We start from the raw sequence: 23037 nt of genomic DNA on the forward strand, positions 1-23037 counted from the left end.
GTGAAGACGGGCTCATGGCACCTTGGCCGTCCAGCCAGCGCCTGGTGTGGAGTTTCACATCAGGGCAGGGCTGTTGCCTCCCTCCTGCCCCCTCAGGGAGTCCTTGGAGGTGATGGTGGCCTACTGAGGCCCCCTCAGACCCTAGAGAAACTGAGTTTTCAATCTGTGACCTAAGGCAGCTGTGTAAATCTAGATTCTAAGGGACAGTAGTACTCCAGCAGTGTGCCCTGCGAGTGAGACTACGGCAACCGACATACTCGCAAATAAGCGCACTGAATTTCCAACCAGAAACGTCTGACACCGTAACAGTTGGTATGGCTAACTCTCTGGCTAGCCATGAGGGGTGCATAACGTCATTTCAGGATAGCAGGAGAAAATAAACCATAGTGGAGAGGAACCTCCCAAGGGCGAATTCACTGGCAGCTCTGTAGCTGTCAGCCCCAGCTCGCCACAGCGACACCTGACTGAGAAATTATCTGACTGCCGCCTGACCTGCTGTCAGCGGGCACCCGCTTAACTTCAGGTGCTTTGCAGAGCTGTAGCCTAAATTGGTGCCGGCGGGCCTGGGATTGGTAACCCGTCACTGCTGCTTGACAGGCACTTAGCAAAGATGATTAAGTAAGCGCGGTGCTCTTAGACAGAACGTACTTGGCTAAAAAAATCCCCCAGGTACGTCCTAAAATTCTTTTTTGTTCTATTGGTTGCAAACTTTGCGTCTCCATGCCTTATAGGCAAATCCTACAGATGCAGTTTGGTCTGTGCGTATGTGTGCTGTCATCTTCTCGCTCTGTGCACAGGTTAGTGTGGGCATGAATTAGATGCAGCTGCTCTGGTCAGTGGAACACTTAAAAGTCTCACTGGGTTCAAAAAGCTTTGCAGAAAGCCTATCCTTTTGCCCCCTGAAGAGAGTAGTGGGGCAAATCTATTGATAAACAAGAATGGCGAGGCCTTACGTCAAATTCCTACGCACTAAACTCTGACGTGACTTCATCTGAAACCTCGTCTGTATTCATACTGGTGTGGAAAAAAGTCGGATGGGGCCACCGAAGAGGTGTTTATTAATTAGAAGAAAAGTGCTGATTTTTTCTTCTTTTTGAGGAAATCATCTCATGAAATCAACAGCAAGCAAATGCATGCTAAACGTAGCAAAACACTTTTGTTGTCACTGTGAGCATCCTACTACAAGACGTGATGGAGTAACATATGATTGTAGGACTTTGGTAGGCGTATCTCTCCTGACAGCGGCATGAAGTTTCATTGTGGTACTCTGTATGAAGGGGAAACTGCTTCCAGCCTGTAAGTTGTGCTACACATTCTCAGCTCCTAAAAGCTTCCAGTGACCCAGATTGTTCTGGATATTTGGATTGGATCTACCCGAACACTCGGGCAAGCAAACAGCTTTGAATGTGTCCTGCAATATGCTTCGGGGGACCGACTCACGCCTTCAGGAGAGTCAGAACATGAGATGTCTTATTGGGACTTCTTCTGGAAAGAGGAGAAACTACTACCAGGAGCTATAAAAAAACAGTAGAAACCAGCTATGTGAGTCCGTGTGGGAGGTACACATGCGGTTGTGGTGAATGTCGTTACACTCCTTCTTCCGTGAAGATTTACAGACTGCTGAATTATCGCAATCTAGTCTTCCAATGCCAATACTAGACGAAAGAGCTGACAGATATCCATGCCCCCAACCACATTCCCATTGACTGAAAACTAAAATTTCTTGCTTTCGGGAGTAAAAAATGACTCTTTCTTCTATGGTGCCTATCCTTACCTCTTTTTCCTGCCTACTGCAGAGAGCTGCATGTCGGGAGCAGCACCTTGCCCACAGGATTTCACTAACGAACATGGGCAGGTATTCTCCCAGCAAGTGGGGCAACCAGTTTCAACGCACTTTGGGTGCCAGCTAGACTCTGATTCAAAACACAGACGTGTGCCGAACTCTAAGGCAGCGATTGATTTCTATTTAAGTCACCAGGCTAGGTATGCTTTTTCGGGGAAATGAATGCATGCTGAAACCTGCTGAATCAGGCATCTCGAAAAATCCCATTCCAGATGTGCGGCGCTAAACCAAGACACTTTGATTGTTCTGAAGGCAAGACATACTGTTGAGAAGTTGCATTTGCTTGGGTTTCGGGGGGTGGGCTCATGTCCCCTGAGGTGCAGGATGCAGTTTCTACACATCTACCGTTCAGCGAGTGCTTCTGCTAAAAGGTGATTCTTGTTTACATTTCTCAGTTTGTTTTCTCCTTTGTTTGCTTGCTTTGTTCTCAAATGTTCCTCCTATTAACGTGTCTTCTGGAACTGCCTGGCCTACTTGAGGCTAAAAATAGCCCTTGTTGCTACTGCTGTAGCTCCACGCAAGCCACGCAATGCCCACGCTAGGAAAGAAAACCTCGTGCCCTGCTGAGCTTCCCCGAAATGAGAAGCAGGCGAGAAATCCGTATGACCAAAAAGCAGGAGGAAAGACAAATCCTGCCTTCCTGCTCTGCTTCTGCTAGGCTTGCTGATGGTGCGAGCTGGGCCACCAGCAGGAAGGCACGTCAGTGTTCCAGTCTCCCTCTGCCTCCTCCACGTCTGCCAAGGACAGTAGATGGATGCCACTCACGGAGGAGAGACGCGACAGAAACAATGAGACCGCAGGGATGTGAAGCGGCAAAGACGACGTTTTCGTGTCAGTGTCCAAGCAGTCGTTCTTGAAATTAACTTAACTTGATTGACCTTTTGGGTGCGCATCAGGCTTTGGGTATGATCAGACCAATGCTGCCCATGCTGTCGCACTGCTTCAAAGAGCAGGAATACCTCTCTGCCACAGCTGAGACGGCTTCAGCGGGCTGTGCCGGTGCTCCCGATGTCTTACAAAGGAAGAGGGCTCTGGGTAGACAAATGTTTTCCTCTGCATTGCAGCAGACAAGACTTAACGCTTCTCAGCCTTAAGCGGATAACTTTACGCTGCCGGTCTGCTTGGGCTCCTCAGTCTGCGCGGCCCGTGGCGCGTGCCGGTGAGACGCAAACGGTCGGGGCTTTCTGGCGAGCTCGGGCAAGTCACCTCACTGCTGTGTGGCACTGTGCTCCCCGTCTGTGAAATGGGGGGTAGTGAGGTACCCAGAAACGCTTCTGCAGCTACCTTGGCAACGGAGGCGTGACGCTCCATTGCTCCACAGAGAGGAATTTTGTGCGCGTGGTTCACGCTAGCCCGCGGTCGCCTTTTTGCCCGTGTTACGGTTAAGGCATATTGGCGAGAGCACTTGACACACTTGTGGGAAGCCAGGACTCTGCGCTGCTCGGTCGTTCGCAGCAGGACAGCTCCTGGGTCACCTCTCCTCTGCCCTGCCAGCCAGGAATTTGGCTTGCCTATAGCTGCGGCGGCACGGTTCTCACTCCCCATGACACATCTGTGGCTCGGAGGCAAACCTGGCAGAGTTTCCCAAGGCGGAGGAAGCGCAAGCTGCTCTCTTGGTGTTCTCACTGAGCTGGCGAGTGGCAGGTTGTTGAGGACAGGCTAAGTCGGGTGCCCTGAGTTCAGAGTGGCCCGGCAGCTCCGGCTCGGGTGGACGGGGCAACGGAGCGCTTTTGAGTCCGGGTCCCCAGGGCTGCGCAGCGGTCTCGGTCAGCAGTCCTGCCCGGCGCCCTGCGCGAGCACGATGGGGCAAGAGGGGACGGAGGCAGCCAGCGCTGCCAGGGCCGGGACCAGGGCCTGGATCCCACCCTGCTGCCCTTGCCGCGGCCGGTGCTCCAGGCTGCGAGGGTCCTCTGACCCAGAGCATCCCCGGGCTTAGGGGCACCAACGCTGTTACGGGGCCCCCCGATCTCACCCCTCTGTGTGCTCCCTTTGCTCCCTGGGTTCACCCTCCTCTCCCCGCTCCCTTTTTTTTTGGGGGGGGGGGGGGTGGTGGCGGGGGCTGTGTGTGTGTGCCGTCCAGCCTGCGGGCAAGCAGGGGCTGGAGCTGCAGCTCCCCACAGCGGGGGCCGGGGGAGGAAGAGCAGGAGGGGGGGCTGCCGGACGGCGGCCAGCCTCTGCCTGGCAGCTGCCGAATTTCGGGTGGAAACGTCCCCGGGGCGGCGGGAGGCGTGTTGCTCCCCGCCCCCGCGGCGTGCGGGAGCGGGCAAAGCGCCGGGGACCGGCGGCTGCGGCACAAAGGAGGGCGCCGGGGCCGGCGCCGGGGCCGGGGCCGGGGCAGCCGCGGCGGTGCCCGGGGGGATCCCGCTCCTCCTCCCCTCCCTCCCTCCCCTCCCCTCCCCTCCCCGCCGCTCCGCTCCGCCCGCCCGCCCCTCCCCGGCCGGCGCCTGTCCCCTCCCTCCGCTCCGCAGCCGCGGCGGGGGGCTGAGAGCCGGGTCCGGCGGAGGGGGAGGCAGAGGAGGAGAGGCGGGCGATGGGGAAGGAGCCGCGGCGGTGATCCTCCGGGCATCGCGCGGGAGAAGGAGCGGGTGGCGGGAGGGGGCGAAGAGAGGCGAAGCAGGACGGGGGAGGGCGGCCCCGGCCCCCGCCCCTCTCCGCCGCGCCGAGGAGGGAGGGCGGACCACGATGCCCGGCCGGCGGGCGCTGCCCGCCCGCCCGCATGGAGACCGCCGCCCGTAGCGGGGCTGCCGCGCCGCACCGCGGGGTGAGCCGGGCCGGGCGGGGGCGGGGCCGGGGGGGGCCCGGGTGGGTGGGCGGTGCGCGGTGCCCCCGGCCCGGCGGGGCTGGGGGGGGCGGAGCGGGCTCGGGGGGGCGGCCGGAGCCCGGCGCGGCCCTGGGGGCGGCCCTGGGGGCGGCCGGGCTGCGGGGGCCGGGGCGACGCGGCCGCGCTCCCGCCGCCGCAGCGGGCCGGGGCGACGCGGGAGCCCGCGGGCTCGCCGTCCTGCTGCCCCCGCCGGCTCGCCGTCCTCCTGCCCCCGCGGCACTCCCGGGGCGCCCCGGCAGCCGAGCGGGGGCAGCGCCCGGGGGGACGGCGCCGGCCGGGGGGGGGGCCGTGCGGGGCCGCCGCGGGGCTGAGGGGCGCGCTCGGGGGTCGGTGCTCGGGGAGGGGGCGGGTCACTCGCCCCGCCGGGGAGCTGCCCCGGGAAGGGGGTCCCCGGCCGCCGGCTCCGCTCCCGGCCTCGGCGGAGCCGCGCGGGCCGGCGCCTCGCCGGCGGCTGGGCCGGGGTCCGCGGGGGGGGCCCGCGCCTTCCCCTCGCCCCGGCCGGCGGCCGGTGGTGGCCGGTGTCCGGCGGCGGCGTCCGCCCGTGTGCGCGGCCGAGAGGCGCGGGCCGCCCCCGGGCGGTGGTTCCCGCCGGCAGGAGCGGCGGTTCCCGGCGGCGGCGGGCGCCGCGTTTCCGCCGCGCCGGTGCCCGGCCGTGCTCTGCTCTCCCGGCCGAGAGCGGGGCTGCGGAGCTGCTCGCTGGCTGGGGAGAAGGCTGCCTGCTGCAGCGGGGCGTGAGGGATACGCCGCATGCGGGGGAAAGACGCTTTGGAGCGGAGATGCAAAAATGCCACTGTATGCAGTGTCCCTGTCGGGTTTGGATGGTCTGAGAGACCTTGACCCTGAGCCTTTTAGCATCTCCAGAAAACCTAGGTGGTACCAAAAGGAAAAAAATGCAGGCATTTTGATCAGCTGTCATTTAAAGCTTGCAGGTAGTGAGATGGGATTTCCTAGCTGACATCAATTGTACAATAGTTGTACGATAGTTCTCTTGATCCCTCTGGGTGAGTGCTTAAGAAATAAATGGGTAAGAGTAACAGTGCTGGTCCCGCACATGATGCAGTCTTTGTGGTGGCGTGAAGACACCTGGGACAGAGGAGGGACTTCAGGTGACATCCTCCCTATTGCAAATGAGATGGGTATGGTGAGGAAAAACAGAGGTCATGCCTTTGTGCTCAGATTTCCACCTGTTTCTACTTGGGCACAAGGAAGGAGGTTTTTTAAAACCTTTCAGTTCTGTACAATGGGCTCTTGAGCTTGACTTGGGAAGGAAGGTTTCCAGAGGAGTTACTGCAGAAGGAGTTACCTCTGAGCCAGAGGCTACTCGGTGTGACAGCCCCTAGCCTTTGAATTTCAAGATCCAGTTTAGTCTGAGGACATTGGTGTGGACCGCCCTCTTTTTTAAGTCATCTCACTACTCAGAGGTGTGATCTGGGGGGGGGCTATTTCTAAAAATAAAGGTGGGTAAGACCTTAGGGCAAGTCTTTTCTGCATTCGTCCATAGCTAAGTTTGAATGTACTGTTCAGGAGGAGAACCTGCTTTGGAGGCTTGACACGGGAGGAAAAAGGACAAAATTTACATCAGCTGAGTATCTGTCAAGTACTGGGAGCTATGACAACAGCTCTGGACTACCTCCCCTTAGTTATTTGTATTCCTTTCTCTCCTCCTCAACTTTCATTGCTAGCTCTCATGTGGCATATTTTACTGTTGGCTTATGCTCAGTCTGGGTGGAAAACCAGTGATGCTGAAAAACATGCTAAACCCACGTGTATAAACAAGGATGATACTCAGTGCTATTTCTTCTTTGATGGTGGATGTGAACCTGCTTCAGAATATGTAGACTTACTGGGCAAAACTGTGCTAGATGTTGGTGCTTATTAACCTGTTTCAACACACACAATAAAGACCATGCTTCCCCCCCCTCCCCCAATTGATGAGACATCTGAGGAGAGAAAGAGCTGGTGGGCAACCATATCCTTAATTCCTCAGCCATGCAGTCACATCTGCTCAGTTACAGAACCTTTTGGTGGGTCTGTAATTGGAGATATATTTTGACTGAATTGAGAGAATTCAGTAGCAGATGAAGGGGATTTTTGAATTTTCAGTGACATCATAGCTGTCTTTTTTTTTTTTTTAATATTGTACCTTAATTTTTTTTGACAGCTTTGATCATCATGAAAAACTTCCCTGCCTCTTTGTTCAATGGTAGGAGTCTAGATGCACTTTGTTGTTTTGAGGGATTTTTTTTAAATTGGAAAACGTTTCCATAACTGTTACTTCATCAGACAGTATGTCGAACTGATTAGCCTACTTTCTAGTGCTCTAATTTTTCTTCTTAATAGTTTCTGCAGCCACAGATATCTTGCAGTTCTGTAGATGATACAACAGCATGGAGGAAGGGTGTTTTTCCAGTTGTGTTCAGGAAGACTTATTGTGAATATCACTTTGTCTGGGATTTTATTGTGGAATTGTCACTTCTCATGGAAAGAGGCCCTCAAGATAAACAAACTTCTCTAATGGAAAACATCTACCTATCACCAATGCTTAAAAACATTTTTTTCAGTCTACTAATTCTGGCCTACTTACACTGGTTGAAGTTATGGCAAAAGACTAACTTTTTAAGTTTGCGACTCTTCAAGAGTAAATTCTGTCTTCAAGATTATTTTTCCCTGTCATTGTCTCCTGAAAATAAAGGTAGAAGAAAGACAAATTCTGTAGTGCTGATGCCAGAAGCCTTTGTGAGCCTCTCTTCTCTCTCTACTGGTTTATGCCAAGCAAATCTGTGACACATGGTCAGTTCTCCACTAGTTTTCACACAATGGTGCTGAAATCAGCTGTGCTGCGTCATTCTGAGAGACTGAAATCAGAGTGGTTATTTCTTAGGAAGTGAGAGCCTTTGCTTGGTTTTTCGTCCATTCTTTCCCAAGTGAGAGTCCCATGTGAATGAAATGGGTTCAGTGTTGTTCTGTCAACCTGGTTGGCAGCCAGGAGGTCACTTCTCCAGAGCTGGCTGCATAGTGTTTGCTGTGGCTCTGACTGGGGGTCTGTGATGGGTTTGTGCTTTGAATTTCTCAACTCTGGAGGAAATCCGTGCTCTTCAGCTAGCCAGGCTTGATGTTACAATGAGTTCTGCAGACTCAGCCCTGTACTCTTCACAGGCCATGTTTTCTTTCTTTTTGGATTTTTCTTTCTTTTTTTTTTTTTATCTGATCACAGACAGAAAAGACTGGGTGCAAACATTGATCTGCAAATCCACTTCTCTGAAGAACACCCAAAGCTCCTGGGTTTAATAGGTAGATGTTTGGATGGGGCATAAACGCAAAACTAACAACCAACATATTTATTGCTACTAGCATGCAAAGTTGGTGCTGCAGCTTGCTCACATATCCTCTCTTACCTGTTTAGGTTTTGTTTGCTGGGTTTGCATATCCAGTGTAAAACTTGCTTTTCAGTGGTGCTTTTCAGAAATGCTTGCTTGGCAGTAGCTGAGAAAGCAGTTGTGAGTGGCATTGTTGTTCACGATGCATGTCCTGATTCTGAAAAATCTCATTCTTTTGTTAACATCGTGCTACCATCAATGTCTATTGGATGGCATGAACACGGGTTGAAAAAGGGAGGCTACAGAATCAGTAGCTACTCTGAGTAATCATTAGCTGGGCTGTTAAGACAAGGGATCAACATTCACACATTTCCTCTCTTTTTGGAAAACGTGCTCCATTGGTAGCCTGCACCCTGTGCACTGTCAAAACAGCCTGTGTTGTCAACAGTCAGACCTCCTTACAGTGAGTAACTGCCTGAATCACCTGTAACAGTGATGGGGGCAATTCCATGCATTTGTAGGGAATGGAGGGTAGCATCATTCATATGTTAATCTTTGTTGTGCTACCTTTTTTTTCTAATAAGCAAGTGGATCACAGTCTGTGCAACCTCTTGAAATACAAGATAACTTTCCTTACCCAGGTGGGTTTCTGTGTTTTATTTCAAAATGATCAAACTTTGCTAGTGTGTGCTGCCGGACATCCCACGACAGTGTCTGGTGTGTCTTGTGCAACTGTCATCCTTTCTGGTTATAGTGGAAATCATATGGAGTGATTGAGGACATAATTATTTGGAAAGGGGTAGCCACAGGCAGGGGAGTGGGGACAGAATGTGGTTGTATCTATAAGACAGTGTCTTGATCCATTTTTTGAAGGATTCATGCTGCGTTATTCTCCTGTCTTAAACAGAAAACGAGAATTGCCTTCAAGGCAGATCCATGTGCACAAATGTGCTAATCATTGATTTACCACGTCCTCTAGGGATCTGAGGACCAGCATAAATGTAAAGGCATGCCGTTCATTGCCAACTAACAATTGTATTTGCCAGACGGAGGTTTAAAGTTACCCATGGGCTTGGACATCCTTTGCACTTGGAATAAGGTTTCTGCTTTTCTTGTTTTAAAGGTGTCACTTTTATTCATGACAATACAGGGTGGTTATGTTGCCACACATCCCCTACTCCTTTAAGCCATTTGTTTCAATAGCCTTGACAATGCACTCCTCTTTTGATTTTTATTTTCTCTTTGTTGTGCTCTAGCAAGTGGAGGGCTGATTCTTTGCTCAGAAAAGTTGTCCCATGGAGGAACAACATTTAATTAATGGCTCTTATTGATGACAAAGAGGGTTTGCAGAATTCATGGCAAATGTGTGTGAGACACTGACTCTTTTAATGGCTCTAAGTCCACTATTACAATCTCAGAAGGCAGAACTGATTTTAAAATTAAAGTTGAACTCTGCACAGTTGCAAAACTGAGCTTCATTCCTAAGCCTCTCTGAAGACAGATGCTGTATAAAACTCAAGAAACATGCCTGAATCTCATGCCTGGTGTCCCTGGCATAGTCTCTTCTGAGTGGACCTGAATGCCTCTAAGCATAGAGTTTGCTAATGGGTTTCTAGAGAAGCTGAGGGTTGGACCTCTTAGAAGAGCTGCCCTGTTCAGTAACTCAGACAGGAGCATGAAATTTCAGGATGACTTTTCATACATGTTTCTTGTGCTGCTTTTTACTGCTTTGCTGAGGCACCAGTGAATTCAGAATCCTCCTTCACCATCCATCAGTTTAAATCAATCTAAAGGAGAGGAGGAGGAGAAAAAAATCCAACTTTGATGGAAACACACATACTGCAAAAGGCAGTTGTATCACATTTATATTCTGCTGTGTGCTTCTGTCACCCACGCTAGTAAAATACTCACTGACAACAAAATGAAGTACGTTTAATTTCCATATATACAGTAATTTATTGTATTTGCTGAGTAATTACTGGTAGCTCTTCTATGGTAACTTATTGTTCTACTTATTCCAGCCCTTCTTGCATTCCTTGTGCATGGAAGGGGGGTGTTTAATAATGCATGAACTGAAGAGAGACTCGGTTTGTATTAGCTGTTTGTTTTTAAATTGTCTGAGATATTTAGCAAGAAACTTGGAAAATTCAATTTCATAAAACACAGCTGGGATTTTTGGAGCATCCCATAAGAACCATTTATGGGAGAAAGGAAGAGTATTGGAAGAATGAAGAATCATTGTAAAAGCTTGGCTTTTCTTCCCTAAAACACCTAAATCACACTCTTGTGCTCAAAGCTTGCTTGTAATACTGATGAAACACACTCAGTAACCTGTCAGAGTAACAGTTCTGATGGCAATGCCATATTTGGATAAATGAAGCTAGAAGAACTGTTCACAGTCTCATGCAGGAGTCTTGCCCTCTCACAGAGCAAACCTGCTGTACAAGCTCATGCTCTCCTATGCTAAAACTCTTTCCTGCCTCTCAGAGTGGCATTGGCCCTACTCGTGAAATGCCATGCCAGTTCAGCAAGCAGACCTGAGGACAAGCAGGGCAGGACACCCTACAAAATGCAGGGCTGTGGGATGCTGGCTCCACTGGACTGCAAAGTGCCCCCAAATGCCATTTGTTTCTTTGTAAGGATCATGCCCGCTGGCTGCTTCGAGCATGACTGTGCTCCTGATGAAGAGGTACCCTGGGGAGGTGTCTTACCAGTCACCGTACTGGGTGTGCTGTCGACAGAGGAGGGAAAAAAAACACACATGTGTGTGTTGAGCAGGACTGTTTGCACATCTTTTTGGTGTGATTTAGAGATACGTCAGGTAGCTTAAAACCTTTGCTAGGTTGCAGAGCCATTGGCTGTAATCTACCAAGCTGAAAGTGGAATGGATTTTAAAGAACTGGGTGTGAAAAACTACTTGACAGTGGGTCATCTTTGCAACTGGGGTACTCAGGGATTTGAGTTGCTGGTAGAAAGGGGTCCACCTTAAGAAATATGTGGTGATAGTTGGTATGTTTCTTAAGAGCAGGACCAGGTCAGTCAGAAGATGCCAGTCTCCAGCGTTACACTTCTAACACTGGGCTCAGTCGAGGGAATTTCAGGTGTCCCCAGTGCAAATGTAAGCCACAAACTGATGAAGGTTTCACATCCTTTCATCACTCAGAAGAATTGGTCTCAGTTATCTTGAGAATCCAGTGAATGTTATTTGGAAGGTCATGAGAAGATGTAACACAATTTGTCAGTCATGAAAGCCATTAGGAGCAGGTAATGTCTTTCAGCAAATAAAACACTATTGAGGAAATACCCAGCTTCCTGAGGCTTTCACTGAGACCCTACTGCTTGGCTGTCTGCACAGAGCTGTGTACTCCAAATGCAGATGCAGCACGCAGACAAAGTGGTGTCTTGGCTACCGGTTACAGGTTGGTTCTCTGTGCCGATGAGCATCAGGCAGAGGGCAGCCCTTTGTAGCAGCCTGTGGTATTGGGAAAGGTAGAGGTGGGTCATGGCTTGTAGCAACCCCATTGCTACTGTGAAGCTGCCAAAAACACAAGAGAAAAATCATTGGTACATAACCATTTCAGGCACCGCTACAGCAGTGAAAGGAGAGAGGCCGTTGTTTATGTGGGGTTGTCACATATAGTACATCTGCTTCTGCTCTCATGCATGCCATTGTGCATGAAGCCAATGACCCAAGTGTCTGAGAAACAACTTGGAAGTTTTCAGGTATCTTAGGTTAGGTAAGGACAGAGGCAACTGAAAGGAAAGAAGATGAGAGGTTTGGTGGTATTCAATTTGAGCTTTATACAGAAGCTGTAATGGCAATGCAGGGATGGCGTAAGGCCACATTAATCTGTCCTGCCACCCGTCTGAGAGGAGATGTAATTCACATAAGCAAAACAGCACCTGGCTCACCCACAGGCTGTCACTGAGTTCAGCTCACTTAGGAAATATTGGAGCTGGACTCTGTACGACTTGCATCAGCTGACAGATTATGCAAGGCAGTTGCAGAATATAACTAATTCACAGGTGTTCAGCAAGAAAAGCAGTGTCTGTGCTACAAGGAATGATCTTTAAAGAGAAGCTGTTCAAGGACTATATGCCAATCATTCACTTGTATGATTTGTATGAAAGTGGAGGAAATTTTTTCTAGAAATGGATGGTCTATGGCTTTGTTTTTCTTAGGCAGGCAGTTTCCATAGCAAAATAAAATTCTGGAACATAGAGATTTCTGCCAAAAATTACTCAGTTCTGAAAAGTTTTGGCCCAAAACATTGAGCAGAAATATTATGCACACAAATTTCTTTTTTTGCTGTAGAGCTGTTTTTTGGAGGGTTTATGTTTATTTAAAATTGCAAACATAAAATGATCCACCATTTTGCATTGCATTAGTTTTTTTTCTTTGTTTATTTCCAGTTGAGAGTGTGAGGGTTTATCTGTTTTTCTGTGTTGTGTTAGTGGCTTGAGTTTGATAGAGAATATTCTACTTTTGATTTTGGTATGTAGAGTAAGAGAAGGGATGTGGAGCTTGAAGTAACAGAGAGATTAAGGATCCAGTGAAGGTCCCCTATTCCTACTAATAGTGTACAACTATCTTCATTAATTGGATTCTTACAGAGATTTTCTTGAGTTCGTGGTTCTGTGATGGAAATAAGAGGTAAAATAGGCAAGCTGGGAACCAGGAAGGAAATTGTTTTGGGTTGACCAAAGCCGTAAACTGTTTTTCTTGCTAACAGGAAGAAAATGCGGTGTCATTTCAGATAGAATTAAATACTTTGTTTGCTTTGTACCACTGTTTTATCTCTTTATGGTTTGCAGCTTCTTTCTGTAAAAACTTTCTTTTATTTACCCAGAGTTGAATTTTGAAACTACCTGCTGGAGTTGTTGACCGAAAGCATGTCCCCAAGCCCCTCCACTGCTCTTTCCTTTGGATTCACCAGTTCCCTTAAGAGAAGGGAAAGCACACAGCTGGTGTTCAACAGAGTAGCAGTGGTGTGAATTGGATGGGTTGCAATACGGGATAGTATTGCCCGTGATTCCCCAGGAATTGACTGCATTTGTCCCTAGAGAAAAGGGACCACCAAAGACAGGTTTTCCTGCCACTCTGTAACAGCTCTTGAAATAAAAGATTGAGACTCTTTTTTTTAGAATCTGTAACAACCTTTTTGCCTAAGCGTGTCATCAGACCTCATTTTTGATCACCACAAGAGTCATGAAAAAGCTATTTGCATGACGAAATGTTAACGTCAGGCTCAACAAAGAGTAACAGAAAGAAGCCCTGGCTGGAATGGCAAAAAATTAGTAAATATCATTGACCTTGTTGTCTTCCTGCTGGCTTTGTTCTCAGAATAGGAATATATAGGTCAAAGAAATGGTAAATAAACTTATTGATATTTTTTCAATAGCTCTGCATTTCCTGGCATGATAATCTGTATTTTCCAGTACATAATGATCTGCAATTAATCTGCAGTCATTTATCCAATCAAATGCTCACGTCTTTGGAATCAACACCACTAGGGCACTCAAAGAACTGATGCTATTTGAAAATAATTAATATTGATAGTATTAATTAACAGTTGACATAAACTGTATTCCGGCTCAGGTTAGACAATGTTAACTTAGGCATGGACATTAGTACCGTTCCCGGTGATCTGAAATTAGGACAAAAGTTGGAATAAGTTGTTCCTTCAGCATATGATTTTGAAATTTGTATTACTCGCCCGCATCCAGGATGCCGTCAACATGCAGATCATTACCCTAACTTACACTGTCAAACTGGGCTGTGGGAGATACTTGCTTTGAAAATGACTGTGTTGCTCATCACCACACTCCTAGCTGAAGACGTTAGTCTGCGATGTCAGTGTCCTCTTAGGACAGGACTTTCTCTTTGGTCTCTGGCTGATGCAGCATTGCAAAGAGAGATTGACAGCCAAAGAGGAGAATATGCCACTTTCCTCAGGAGAATATGGCAGCGATGATGATGATGATGATACACACCCAGTGACTGAAGTTTTCCACTGTGGACTTCAGCATTATCAGGAAGGAAATTTCTGACCAAATTTTGTATTTGCTTTTTTAAAAGTATTTTAAGAAGCTATTTTTTGGTACTAGAAATAGCTACCTGACTAGTGATTTAGGACAGACTGTTTTTTTCCTCTTAGTCTTCATTTGTTTACCAGAACTCGCCTTGGCTACCATACAACCCTGTCTTCCTCTGTCATTTCTTCTTGGGAAACTAACATCCTCAAAACACTTTCTTAAATTATTAATGTCGCTATCCTTTTATAATGGTAAGGCTTCATTTATCTGAAGAGGAATTTCTCCCCTGACTTCATTTATACAGTAGAGACAGTTTCTGCTGCTGTCAGAGACTTGGTCTGATGAATGTATCTCAGAGGTTTTAAAGATGACTTAATCTGGTCCGAAGTTATTCATGGGGTTCTTGGCTGAATAACTCAGTGAAATGGCTTCACAGATCTAAAATGCATGCACCAGAGAGCAGGTGTTTGGTTGCATTATTCCTTTTATGGGGCAGGAAAATATGCTTCTAAGTGTGAGCGACATGAGTTCCAAAGACAGGACTTAAAAAATGGTAATTGTCAAAAGAACAGAATGATTCATTGAGTAGAGGCTAATTTTCTTTTGATACATATTTGTCTGTCTCCTAAATTCCTGCTGAGGTTGTGCTGATTCCTGATTCCAAGATGTTTGCCCTGGTATAGAGGGCTAGCAAAACAGCTGTTCAGCTTTAAATCCCATTACACAGGTCTCATACTAAATTTTACCATGCATGGAGAGCGCACTTGCTGTTTGCAATGATGTGATGTGGAATGATTTTTAAAAATCTTACTGTATTGTGGAACAATGAAAGCAATCATTTTAAAACTGTCATTCCTCTTCCTTGTTATTCAGGGTAAGGATAAGAAGCCATAGCAAAATACTGAGTATTACTGCTTGTAGAATTTCATTTAGCTTGGTGATCTTCAGCAGAAGCCAGTCAATGATGTAGGTAAGCAAAAAAAAGGGGGGGAAAGTATTCATCTCTACTGTAAAGCATTCAACAAGGGAAATAGAAAGGCAGGAATAAAATCTACACTGTTTTGCAAGGAGAGGTGAATGAGTCAGGCAGTAAATGGTATGTTAATCAGAACAGAGAGAGCACAGTAAGTGTTTAAATTAAGTCTTGTATCAAACCACAGGACAGAAAAGCACATTTTGAGATTTTTGCATTCTGCGCCTCAGTGAAAAGGTAGTGTCAATACCTAAATGGGTTTTGATAGGCATTGAATGGCTATGTGGGCAGAGGGAAATAGAGGTGATAGGAGGTCAGGATACCTGAGTCCTCCTAGACCTCAGGCCAGTGTGTTTTCTTTACGTGGTGCTTTGTGCCTTGTCATCTCCTCCATCCTCATGTAATAGAAAAAGCCATTTTTTCTCCTCTGTCTATGCCCTTTGCCCTAAAGCCAGATGTGTGAGGTGTTCATTTCCAGACTGAAACCAGTCATGTTCATCTCCTTCATCCTCCTCAACATTTCATGTACCTTAACTGCAAACTTCTTCTGCTTTATAGGACTACTTTGGTATGACTCTCTGAGTCACGCAACTCTTCTGGGGTTTGTTTACTCATACATATTCAGTGGCAAAGCCTTCAACAGCCTGGCTGGGAGGAGCCAGGTCCTTTTCGGGTTGGCTACCAGAGGAGTCTAGTGTTCTCTGACCTTGCTTGCGTGTCCAGCCTTGGCCTTCCTTAATATTAGTGATCTTCTCAATCCTTATTTACTTTTGTCTCTTACAGTTTTGATTTCATCTACCTGTGACGATGACTGGAGGAGGAAACTGGGACTTCCTCAGTAACTTCATTATGTCTGAAAAGTAAACTGAGATTACCTGCAAGTATTAGTTAAGGCATTCTTGGTAGTAGTTGCAGTTTTTAGTTTGTTTTAAGCCTTAACAGCCTCACTGAGAGACTCAAAATTTTGGTCAAATCATCAGTGATTCAAGATAGGTACTTTTTAACGTTAACTGCTTTTAAGCCTTCAAACAACTTTTCTGCTGCAAGGTTTTGCTGATGACTTGTGGAGTACAGGGGGTAATGGAAATATTTCAGTTCAGGTGAGTGACAGATGGGAATTAGAAACTAATTTTCAGAACTTCTCTCTCCCTCTGCATTAGTGTAGCAGAAGCAGTTCATGCCCTGTTTTATCAGTTTGCTGTAAACAGTAGCTGAACAGTCGAGCAGTGACAGCTTGCAAACAAATGCTGAGGCGCTGGGAGGGTGTAGCTGTTATTCTGAAAGTTATGCAGAACTCCACATTTAATGTATGCACAGTGTATCCATGTATGACGAATATGAGTTACCACAGATACGGCTGGACTTTGAGTGGGAGGGCAAAAGGCAAGTGATACAATGTAAAGTGGAGGTGGTGAAGGAAGGGAATTAAATGGTAAATGGTAGTAGTTCTGTGAGCATCAGTTGTTGTTGACAAGTGTTGTGGGAATAAGAGTTGGTCTTTCTTGATGTCCTGTTTTCTTTATACCTTCCAGGCTGAGCAGAAGATGGGGTCCCCCCGCTTGGTCCTGGGGTCTGTACTCATGCATATGTTAACACAGAATGTTGTATCTCTAAACTAGTTCTATACTGCAGAGCTGTCATATCAGGATTAAGGCCATGCAGCTTCTTACTGGTGTGTGTACAGCACTTTTAGCTCTCTTCTTCTTCTGCACTTGGAACATGCTCTTGGTTTGACCCCCTCTGCAAACAGGCAGGGAGTTTAATTCGCTGGTCTTTTAAGCACTATAATGCATGTCTTGTCTCAGGAACATCCTCTAAAAAAGTACCTAATCTTTATAATTATCTTCCAGAGAAGCATATGTTTCTTTCCCCTCTCTTTCTGTCTATGCATGAAGGTACAGTTCATGGTACTGATCTGTTGACAATAGCCTGGTTTGTTGCAGCCATTGGAGTTATACAGGTTTATAGCAGAGGATGGCATGTCTCATGTGAAAGGTGAAATATTAGCCTGTGCAGGCAGGCTAAATTTTATGTACTACACAGTATTAGGCAGATCAAGTGGGGTGAAATTAAGCCAAATAGAAAATAATTGAGTTTTTCTCTCATTTCTGGTTTGCTCAGATTAAGCAGTGATTAATGCAGGCACCGAAACTCTTTCTAATGGCTGTATTTAAAATTGTTCATTTTTTAGAAATCTTCATTCTGCTAATGAAGTTGCAACTCCCATCTTGGCCATTGTTACAGCCCTGAAGATGAAATAGAAACAAAAAATAAATTGCAAACTGAAATCTGTGGCTATCCACTTTTCAAGTTAAATGCTAGATCTTTTGATGTCAACTCATTCACATTTTGGAGAAGCTATGCTGCAAGAGATTTCTCAGACCACCTTTCCCTTTACTGTTGCAGTGTTTTTCATAGAATTTGATAGATCTTTGATTCTCTTGAACTTAATGGCAAAGCTTCTACTGATTCCGTGGGATCAAGGTTTGACTCATTATTTGCATGTGGTGTAACCCCCCCAGAACCTGAGTTTTATCTTGCTTAACATAAAAATGGCTAATGCCTAAAATAAATAATTAAATAAATGGACTATCTCACCTTGACTTTAAATGTTTTCCAGGGACAGTTTCACACTACAGTTCTTGTATTTGTTTATAAGCACTTACACTGTGCATGCTGACATGCAGTGAACACCAATTCATTAAGGCATTTCTCTTCCAGCCAAATGTGTGTTTGGCTGGTTTGAGTCAGCCCTCAGTATATGCTTGTCTTTTTTTTCTGTAACCTTCCACTCTGCTTTGCTAGCCTTGTTTCCCAGTCTCACAACCTAACGGAAAGATAATCAAATCAAATTAGCTTCTTTGACACAAAAAAGACCTGGAGCTTGCTCAAATGTGTAGTCTTACATTGAAGAGCTGGTAACACCAAGAGACTTCTTCAGAAGTTTCACTTCTTGGTGATTTGGCCAGAGAGCATATGGTGGGGATATAAATTAGCTTGACAGAAGTAGAAAGGATAGGTGCTCTGATGGATTTAGCTCATGAGCCTTTACCTGTCTGTCCAGGGACTAGGAAGAAGCTGTAGGTAAGTTATTGTCCTGCAGTCTTCTATTGCTCCCTGAGCACCTGGAGGCTGCCACCTTCAGGTGGGATATTGAGTGTGATATGTGACTGCTCTGATGCCTTTATCCCAGTCCCAATATCTGTGGTTGGAAGCGCAGCTTATCTGCTGCTGAGTGGATACAGATCAGGCGTTCAAGCTGCTCACATTTTCACTAACTACCTGCCTAATAAGCATCATCCTGAAGAGGGAACCTGGGAAGATCAACCATACTGTAGTCTTTCTGATCTTGAATAAGCCGGGGCATTGAGATGGATTGCTACAAGTGTTATGTTTTGGCTAGATTTGGATGTAAAGGGAGAGACTGGATAAAAGAGTTAAAATGCTCTCAACAAAAGCAGTGGGCATATAAGTGAGAGAGATTGGGCTGAGGAATGGTGGTTTTAGCATGCCTTTGACCATAGGACAGGCTTCTGTAACCCTCAAAGCTTCACATGATATAAAGAATATTAGCCTAGAAATGAAAAGGACTTAATTAAAATGTTGGTCTCACTTCGCTACCCACTTATGACTATCATAGTGTAGCTGAGTTTGTTAATGAGATATGCCAATTATAGATGTTTTCTTTCTCAAAACTGTAGGGAAAAAAAAATTTTTAAGGTCAATTGCTATGTCTTTTCTTTTTTTTTTTTTAAAAAGAACCTATACTCCTTTTTAGAATGATTTTGAAAAACAGATTTTGAGGAAAGGATGATTACCATGGTCAAAATGAAAAGAAAAAAAAAGCCAACTTCAGTATTTTTCTAATGCATGTATTTTTAAACTCAATTCATTGAACTGAAATGTAGTTCCCTTCTGTGCACGATGAAACGGAAGAAATGGTAAGATTTTGAAATTTAGAAAAAAATTAGTATTATGTGAAATTTGATCATGTTTCATACAGTTTTTTTCTGACAGATTTTCTCTAACACAAGGGTGTGTTCCTAAGTAGCAGATTGGTTTTTTGTCATAAAGCAGTTACATTAGTGGACGTGATTGTCATACTGCTCTTCACATGAACACATAACTTCAAGTAGAAGTATTAAGCTGTGTCAGTTAAATTGCTTCTCCTCTTGAAGGCCTGTGATCTTTGGATAAAAGGTGGGAGAATATCTTGACACTCAAGTTTTTTATCATCTCTGCTCTTCCTTGTGAGGATGTGTTTTCCTTTTTTGTCTGAAAGCCTGCTCTTTGACCTTTTTCCGGCAGCCCCACGAGGGCTAGCTCTGTAAGTGTTGTTTTCTGCTGCCAATCAAGATCTACTTTCTACAACCACAACCGCACGCAAGCCTGGCTGGACACGCAGGGCCATGCTCTGCTGACACTTGGATCTGTGTAATCTACGTGAAGGCTTGTAAAGTGCAGAACTTAGCCCTTTGCATTCTCTAATGGATTTCACTTGCCTGTGCCATGGGATTCATTTTCTTTGTTACAACCTCACCCTGAACCCTCTTGCTGCTCTTACCTTCTACCCTCTTGCTTTGACTCTCTCTGGAAAGGCATCAGAGCTAACCTCCTCTGTCTTCGCTTCGTGGTATAAATTTATTTGCATTGTCCTTCTTTTAGAGTGATAGCAAAGCTAATGTCTACAACATATCTCACTTACACTGTGAAACATTTCTATTTCAGCACAGTCACAGTGGGATGATCTATAGGAGTCAGGTGAAGCAAAGTCTGGGTGCCCTTTGCTTCCCTAAACCCAAAAGAGGGAAAGTGGCACCAGTGATGACTGTTCTGATGATGTACAGCTCTCTCTCTGTAAAGAGTAGCAGTGCTTCTTCACCCTTTTCATCACCCCTAAAAGCATTTAACAGGAGCTATTCCTGCAGCCAGCCAGAAGCTTAGAGGTGACATTGGTTTGAGAAATGCAGCTTTTCAGAGAGCTCAAGTTTCTCGGTTACAGTTTCTATTAATTTTGTGTGCTTGGGTAAGGTCAGCATGCAGCAGAGGGAAGTATTAATATATAGGGCTGGTTTTCACTGCCCTCCCCTCCTTCTCCTTGGTATTACTGTGCTCTGTTCCTCTGTGACCACTGTCCAGACAAACCCTGAGAGACAAAGCCTCATGTTTTACCCCAGCTTCCAGCAGCTAGCTCAGGTGGGAGTAGCTGCTTACAGTAGCAGCAGAAGGCTCAAAATGAAAGAGCATTCTCCCTGCTGCTTGGGTGGTTTTGGTAGCGTCCCAGGAGGTTCCTCAAACCTGGTTCAGGTGCACGTGTGAGGGCTGAAGTTGCTGGGGCGGTTGATGTGGAGACAGCCTGCAGTACTCGCAGCTGGTTGTTCTGTGCAAAGCCATGCAGTGCTACACAAAGTTGTGCGAGCTTGGGAACTAGGGCCCCTGTAGTTACATGTCCCTGGACAGGCAATAACACTAGGGAAAAGCTGATGGTTGAACTCTGCCAGTGACCTTTTCCGTGGCACTGCTGTTGGGTTGAGTATCCACATAGGATGGTGGTGGGAACCTTTTCCTGGGAGGTGGGAGAGCTGAGTTGAAACTTAAGCTGCCTGACACTGCCTTGAGTACAGGCCACCTCAAGCAAAGGCGGGATGCAGTGTACGATTTGAGGTGGAAACAGCAGCTGTATCTCCAAAACCCTTTCTCAGCTCCCCTTGCAGCTTCAGTGTGCTGTGAGCGTGCTCCTAGGTCTCTGGCCCTGCTTATCAGGCAGGGGAACAGCTAGTTTGAGGACACTGCTCAAAGCAGCCCCAGCCCTAGAGCTGCTCTAAATGCACTTGCCTGGGAAATGGAGGTGTTTGTAGGAATAGGAGCCCACTGGGCTGCATCATAGCTAAGCACAAGTTTTGAAATGTCGAAGTCAAGAATTAGACCCCAGAGACTTGGCAGAGAGGACATTTGCCCAAGAGCATGGTGAATGCAGGAGCCAGTCACCTAGAGGTGAATTTTGTCGCATGCTCTATCGGGATTTAAGCAGCCAGCAACAGGGTACAGCAGCCCTTGAAGGTCATCTGAATGCCATTTCTGGCCAACTTTCTTGCTTGACAGTGATGGATGGCACTACTGGATGTTAGAGACCAACATTTGGCTTACAATTCAGCACACCTTGGATTGTATCAGACCCTTGAAGTCTGATCCATTATGCTTGCTTAACTTTAAAATAAATGTTTCCTCCTTTTTGGCATGCTTCATGACTGGCATTGCTTTGCAAGCTAGCAAGTAGAAAAGCAAGTGGTTTCCTGTATCTGTGATGAAAACCACTGAAAGGAGATGTATCTAATTTTGTTCTTTGGCGAGGCTTGAAATTTTTCAGTTAATTGTTAAACGCTCAATTCTCAGTCAGGAGCAAAGCCCTGGCTTCATTGAAGCTCTTCCAGTTTAACCAGTAGAGAGTACAGCCCTAAGGATCCAAGAGATGTACCTGGCCTTAACAGCTTTGTGAAGAAGAAGAAGAAAGTGGGTGTGGCTAATATTTTGGTGAGAGGGAATGAGAGGTTTTGTAAGGAAGGCTTGTGGCATAGGGTAAATTACTTGCTATCCACTTTCTTGTCAGTCTCCAAGGAATAACTGCTTGATTTAATCAGTTCTTTAAATATCTTGTTTCTTGCATGATGTTGTTCATTTGGCTAATTATTTTGGAGTTTCCGTGTTCTCTGAGCAAGACAGATATGCAGCATGGCACTCATTTGTAAGTAGATAGATAATAATAAAATCCTGGATCTGAATATAACCTAACCTTTGAGTGTTGGTTAGAAGTGTGCTTGTCAGAAATTCACAGTGTCATTTTCAAAGCTGCTGCTCCATGTTCAGCCATTTTCTATAGCACACAGGGGTTAAAGGAGTGGTTTAAACCAAAAGTGGTGTTTGTTGCTGACTGAGTGGTGTGTTTTTAGAGCCAGCTGGCAAGAGGTGACAAAAGATTTCGTGCTTCAATGTGAAATACAAGCATTAGCATCAGATGAAGCCTTCTGCTGTATAAAAAGATAAGATAGGAAAACCAAACAGAGAGGAAAGCAAGGATTTGATCCAGTCAGATTTAAGGTGATTGAGATTAGACCACTGACTCACACTGGGCACTGGGTGATAACATGCCATCTGGGGCCCGATATGTGATGCGCCGGTTCCTTCACTCAGGTGGATGCCTGAGAGTGGTGGTATGCACTCAGGCTATTCTCAGTTTCAATACAAATTCCATTTCTGAGATTCAGTATTTTGGTCTCTGTCCTATTGTCCTCTTTATTCTTCTAACCATCCATCAGACTCATTAGATCCACTGAACTGCCTTATTCTCTGGTCCAGCTGTTTTATAGTCTCCATTCCAGAACTCTGCTGCTGAAATTTGTTTTACATTGGCTGGATTGGGATTGCTTCCCGCTCCCAGCAGGGTTGAATTTCATCTCCATTATGTATTCTGCATTATGCTTATGATGAAATAGATTACATTTTTAAGAGTCCATAACACGTCATGTTAATCTCTTGATGCCTACTACAGGTGAACTCCCATTGGCTTCCATGCATATGCTCTGAGTCTTGACTGCATGGATTTATCAAAACCAAACATAAAAATATATATAAACGGTAGGGTGCTTTTTTGCCTGCTGTTATTTCCTTTAACTTGTCATATTTTTTTTTCTATCTAAAACCTTATTTAAGGAACTCTCTAGGACTATATTCCTAGTTGCAAAGAAATTGAGACATGTAAAAAGGCAAGGCTACAAGCTCTGGTGAGTTGCATGGTGTAAAGGTAGCCTAGGATGTGTTTCCTGTTCCAGTTGTGTCCAGATAGACCTGTGATAACTGTACAGAGACCAGTTAATTAGAAAACTGCTCCTTGTAGTGCCCCTCCATTCCCTTATTCATACTTGGCTTGGTTGAACAGAAAGGAGATCTCAGGGAATGGTAATCTCTGTCTGGGGGAAGAAAGAATAGATGTGGTGATCAAAATAATGCCCTGCAACTTCAGAAGCACAGGCTCAGCTACTGACTCTGCCCT

At 46.3% G+C, this 23037-nt stretch overlaps 2 protein-coding genes across 3 annotated transcripts in view; one reads left to right on the forward strand and one right to left on the reverse strand.

Moving 5' to 3' along the window:
• Positions 1-3522: 3522 nt before the first annotated feature.
• On the reverse strand, positions 3523-5777 carry LOC138683907 (basic proline-rich protein-like). Its single transcript, XM_069777216.1, has 2 exons — positions 5716-5777; positions 3523-5383 (listed from the first exon to the last, which is right to left on the reverse strand). Exons 1-2 carry the CDS (start codon positions 5775-5777, stop codon positions 3523-3525), a joined length of 1923 nt encoding a protein of 640 aa, XP_069633317.1.
• PLPPR1 (phospholipid phosphatase related 1) overlaps positions 4267-23037 on the forward strand; it is a 135341-nt gene continuing 116570 nt past the window's right edge. For both annotated transcript variants that reach the window (XM_069776940.1, XM_069776939.1), the window contains exon 1: positions 4267-4604. The gene's annotated coding sequence lies outside the window, so the exon portion shown is untranslated. The remainder of the gene's footprint in view (positions 4605-23037) is intronic.

This window comes from Haliaeetus albicilla, chromosome Z (genome assembly GCF_947461875.1).
Source record: "Haliaeetus albicilla chromosome Z, bHalAlb1.1, whole genome shotgun sequence".
Taxonomy (NCBI): Eukaryota; Metazoa; Chordata; class Aves; order Accipitriformes; family Accipitridae; genus Haliaeetus; species Haliaeetus albicilla.

Bases quoted from the DNA above. Each gene is read 5' to 3' on its own strand.
- LOC138683907 (XM_069777216.1), bottom strand. From the start codon at position 5,777: ATGTCACCTGAAGTCCCTCCTCTGTCCCAGGTGTCTTCACGCCACCAC. The intron at 5,384-5,715 runs GTGCGGGACCAG...GCCCCGCTGCAG, and splicing joins CACCACAAAGACTGCATCAT to CAGGCAGCCTTCTCCCCAGC.